We start from the raw sequence: 5000 nt of genomic DNA, 5'->3' as shown, positions 1-5000 counted from the left end.
CCAGTGGAGGAATAGGGTCTTATCCAGCGAAGCGAGCGGACATTTTCTAAAAAAAATAAAAATGTATATATTTTTTAACCACAATTGTTCGTATATAGAAAATGGCCGATGGTTTAGATAGATAAGACCTTATTCCTCGACTGGGATCGTGTGGAGACGTGGAAGACGGACATTTGATCCCACTTTGAACACTGGGATATTTGGTTGCGGTTGAAGTGCATTCTGTGGAGAAAAACACTGGAACGTTTTCCTCAAAAACCTTAATTTCTTTTCAACTGAAGAAAGAAAGACATGGACATCGTGGATGACATCGGGTGATGTTTCATTTCTGTTGTAACAAAGTTATTAATTTAGTTAATGTCATCGTCCAGCTCAGTTCTCATATAATGCTGTCAGTGCAGGAGATCAATAATAGTGATGAATATTAAATATTAGTTGCTGAAGTGTGTGTTGTGTGTGTTGTGTCTCTCACACACAGGCCCGATGCAGGAGACCGTCTACGACTTCTGGAGGATGATCTGGCAGGAGAACACGGCAACTATCGTCATGGTGACCAATCTGGTTGAAGTCGGCCGGGTGAGTTTAATATTCCCGACGGAGATCCGCTTTACAATACGGTTCATTAGTGAACATGAACTAACAATGAACAATACTTCTGCAGCATTTATTAATCTTAGTTAATATTAGTTTCAATTATACGTTATTAAAATCAAAGGTTGTATTTGTTAACATTAATACACTGTGAACTAACATGAATAAACAATGAACAGCTGGATTTTTATTAACTAACATTATCAAAGATTAAAAAATGATGCTTTATGCCATATTCCAGTTTTGCAACTTTGTTACAAATTTCAAGTTAATTCCACAACTTTCTATGGAAATGACACAATTAACAATGTCACTCAACCAATCACGGGAGTTTGGGGCGGAGCTATCGGTTTGGCTGACCAATGACGGACAGCGAGCGGCTCAGAGGCAGAGTTTTTACTCAATTATGAATATTATAAACAGTATTGTATCTATTTAGTTTTTCTAAAACATTTGAAAATTTTAAACAGAAGAAACGAGCGTGCTCAGACAAACGAGCGTGGCATTCATGAAAAAAACTATTTGTTCCTTAAAATAGATATTTTTTAAACTTAGTATTTCTCACTTTCATTCAGTTTAAATTGTTGTACTAAAATAACACACTAAATTAATAAAAACTATATAGACATATAAAAAACTATTACAAATGCCAATTATTGACAAAAGTGTAACCCCTCCTTAGTTATTTATTTTATTATTGAATCGTTTTTGTTTTAAGAGCTTATTGTAAATAGTTTTATGTATTAAATGATTATAATTAGAGCATTTCTGTTTTGTGTTGTATATAGGCCGAGTTCTACGATAAAAGCGTATTAATGTATGACAGTGACGTCTGCGTTCAGCAAATAACCAGAGCCGCTGCTGAATCTGCTCTCATCCGATGACATTTCTCTCAGTATCTCTGGCTAAAAGCAAAGTAAAACTGCAGTGCTGGTGTTCTCACACACACACACACACTCTCACACACACACACACACACACTCACACACACGCACACACACATCTGGTCACTGCTATTGTTCAGGAGACGTGTGATCCTCCCGACGGGCCGCTGTATTCTCAGCCTCAGCTTTCGAGTGTCTGAGAGAGTGAAGCCGCCGCTGCTTCATCAACGCCACCATCTGCTCCTGATGAACTCTGGGAATTATCCCACATTATCCCGTATTCACCCGTATTCACACATATTCTCCTATATTCACACATATTCTCCTATATTCACACATATTCTCCCGTATTCTCCCATATTCTCCCGTATTATCCCATCTTCCCCCGTATTCTCCCATATTCTCCCGTATTCTCCCATATTCTCCCGTATTCTCCCATATTCTCCCGTATTATCCCATCTTCCCCCGTATTCTCCCATATTCTCCCGTATTCTCCCATATTCTCCCGTATTCTCCCATATTCTCCCGTATTCTCCCGTATTATCCCATCTTCCCCCGTATTCTCCCATATTCTCCCGTATTCTCCCATATTCTCCCGTATTCTCCCATATTCTCCCGTATTCACCCATATTCTCCCGTATTATCCCATCTTCCCCCATATTCTCCCGTATTCTCCCATATTCTCCCGTATTCTCCCATATTCTCCCGTATTCTCCCATATTCTCCCGTATTCTCCCGTATTCTCCCGTATTCACCCATATTCTCCCGTATTCTCCCATATTCACCCGTATTCTCCCGTATTCACCAATATTCTCCCGTATTATCCCACATTCTCCCATATTCTCCCATATTTTTCTGTATTCTCCCATATTCACCAATATTATCCCGTATTATCCCACATTCTCCCAAATTCTCCCATATTTTTCCGTATTCTCCAATATTCTACCATATTATCCCATATTATTCGATATGCACCCATATTCTCCCATATTCACAATTTTCTCCCGTATTCTCCCATATTATCCTGTATTCTCCAATATTCACTCATGTTCTCCTGTATTCTCCAACATTCTCCCGTATTCTCCAACATTCTCCCATATTATCCTGTATTCTCCCATATTATCCTGTATTCTCCAACATTATCCCGTATTCTCTAACATTCTCCCATATTATCCTGTATTCTCCAACATTCTCCCGTATTCTCCAACATTATCCTGTATTCTCCAACATTCTCCCATATTATCCTGTATTCTCCCCTATTATCCTCTATTCTCCCATATTATCCTGTATTCTCCAACATTCTCCCGTATTCTCCAACATTATCCTGTATTCTCCAACATTCTCCCATATTATCCTGTATTCTCCCCTATTATCCTCTATTCTCCCATATTATCCTGTATTCTCCAACATTCTCCCGTATTCTCCAACATTATCCCATATTATCCTGTATTTTCCAACATTTTCCCGTATTCTCCAACATTCTCCCGTATTCTCCAACATTCTCCCATATTATCCTGTATTCCTCCCATATTATCCTGTATTCTCCCATATTATCCTGTATTCTCCAACATTCTCCCGTATTCTCCAACATTATCCCATATTATCCTGTATTCTCCATATTATCCTGTATTCTCCCATATTATCCTGTATTCTCCAACATTCTCCCGTATTCTCCAACATTATCCCATATTATCCTGTATTCTCCAACATTCTCCCGTATTCTCCAACATTATCCCATATTATCCTGTATTCTCCAACATTTTCCCGTATTCTCCAACATTCTCCCGTATTCTCCAACAATCTCCCATATTATCCTGTATTCTCCCCATATTATCCTGTATTCTCCCATATTATCCTGTATTCTCCCATATTATCCTGTATTCTCCAACATTCTCCCGTATTCTCCAACATTATCCCATATTATCCTGTATTCTCCAACATTCTCCCGTATTCTCCAACATTATCCTGTATTCTCCCAACATTCTCCCATATTATCCCTGTTATTCTCCCATATTATCCTGTATTCTCCCATATTATCCTGTATTCTCCAACATTCTCCCGTATTCTCCAACATTATCCCATATTATCCTGTATTCTCCAACATTCTCCCGTATTCTCCAACATTATCCCATATTATCCTGTATTCTCCAACATTTTCCCGTATTCTCCAACATTCTCCCGTATTCTCCAACATTCTCCCATATTATCCTGTATTCTCCCATATTATCCCGTATTCTCCCATATTCTCCCGTATTCTCCCCATATTCTCCCGTATTCTCCCATATTCTCCCGTATTATCCCATCTTCCCCCGTATTCTCCCATATTCTCCCGTATTCTCCCATATTCTCCCGTATTCTCCCATATTCTCCCGTATTCTCCCGTATTATCCCATCTTCCCCCGTATTCTCCCATATTCTCCCGTATTCTCCCATATTCTCCCGTATTCTCCCATATTCTCCCGTATTCACCCATATTCTCCCGTATTATCCCATCTTCCCCCATCTTCCCCCATATTCTCCCGTATTCTCCCATATTCTCCCGTATTCTCCCATATTCTCCCGTATTCTCCCATATTCTCCCGTATTCTCCCGTATTCTCCCGTATTCACCCATATTCTCCCGTATTCTCCCATATTCACCCGTATTCTCCCGTATTCACCAATATTCTCCCGTATTATCCCACATTCTCCCATATTCTCCCATATTTTTCTGTATTCTCCCATATTCACCAATATTATCCCGTATTATCCCACATTCTCCCAAATTCTCCCATATTTTTCCGTATTCTCCAATATTCTACCATATTATCCCATATTATTCGATATGCACCCATATTCTCCCATATTCACAATTTTCTCCCGTATTCTCCCATATTATCCTGTATTCTCCAATATTCACTCATGTTCTCCTGTATTCTCCAACATTCTCCCGTATTCTCCAACATTCTCCCATATTATCCTGTATTCTCCCATATTATCCTGTATTCTCCAACATTATCCCGTATTCTCTAACATTCTCCCATATTATCCTGTATTCTCCAACATTCTCCCGTATTCTCCAACATTATCCTGTATTCTCCAACATTCTCCCATATTATCCTGTATTCTCCCCTATTATCCTCTATTCTCCCATATTATCCTGTATTCTCCAACATTCTCCCGTATTCTCCAACATTATCCTGTATTCTCCAACATTCTCCCATATTATCCTGTATTCTCCCCTATTATCCTCTATTCTCCCATATTATCCTGTATTCTCCAACATTCTCCCGTATTCTCCAACATTATCCCATATTATCCTGTATTTTCCAACATTTTCCCGTATTCTCCAACATTCTCCCGTATTCTCCAACATTCTCCCATATTATCCTGTATTCTCCCATATTATCCTGTATTCTCCCATATTATCCTGTATTCTCCAACATTCTCCCGTATTCTCCAACATTATCCCATATTATCCTGTATTCTCCCATATTATCCTGTATTCTCCCATATTATCCTGTATTCTCCAACATTCTCCCGTATT

The 5000-nt window shown here is 39.0% G+C and overlaps 1 protein-coding gene across 10 annotated transcripts in view; it reads left to right on the top strand.

Moving 5' to 3' along the window:
* Positions 1-5000, top strand: part of ptprma (protein tyrosine phosphatase receptor type Ma) — a 234079-nt gene that overhangs the window by 218436 nt on the left and 10643 nt on the right. For all 10 annotated transcript variants that reach the window (XM_079602203.1, XM_079602210.1, XM_079602209.1 and 7 more), the window contains one exon: positions 479-576. In XM_079602203.1, the coding sequence (XP_079458329.1) occupies positions 479-576 (98 nt within the window). The remainder of the gene's footprint in view (positions 1-478; positions 577-5000) is intronic.

The sequence above is a fragment of the Phoxinus phoxinus genome (genome assembly GCF_949152265.1).
Source record: "Phoxinus phoxinus genome assembly, chromosome: 24".
NCBI lineage: Eukaryota > Metazoa > Chordata > Actinopteri > Cypriniformes > Leuciscidae > Phoxinus > Phoxinus phoxinus.
Note: the sequence above shows the minus strand (reverse complement) of the source record. Positions and strands in the feature narration are given on the sequence as shown.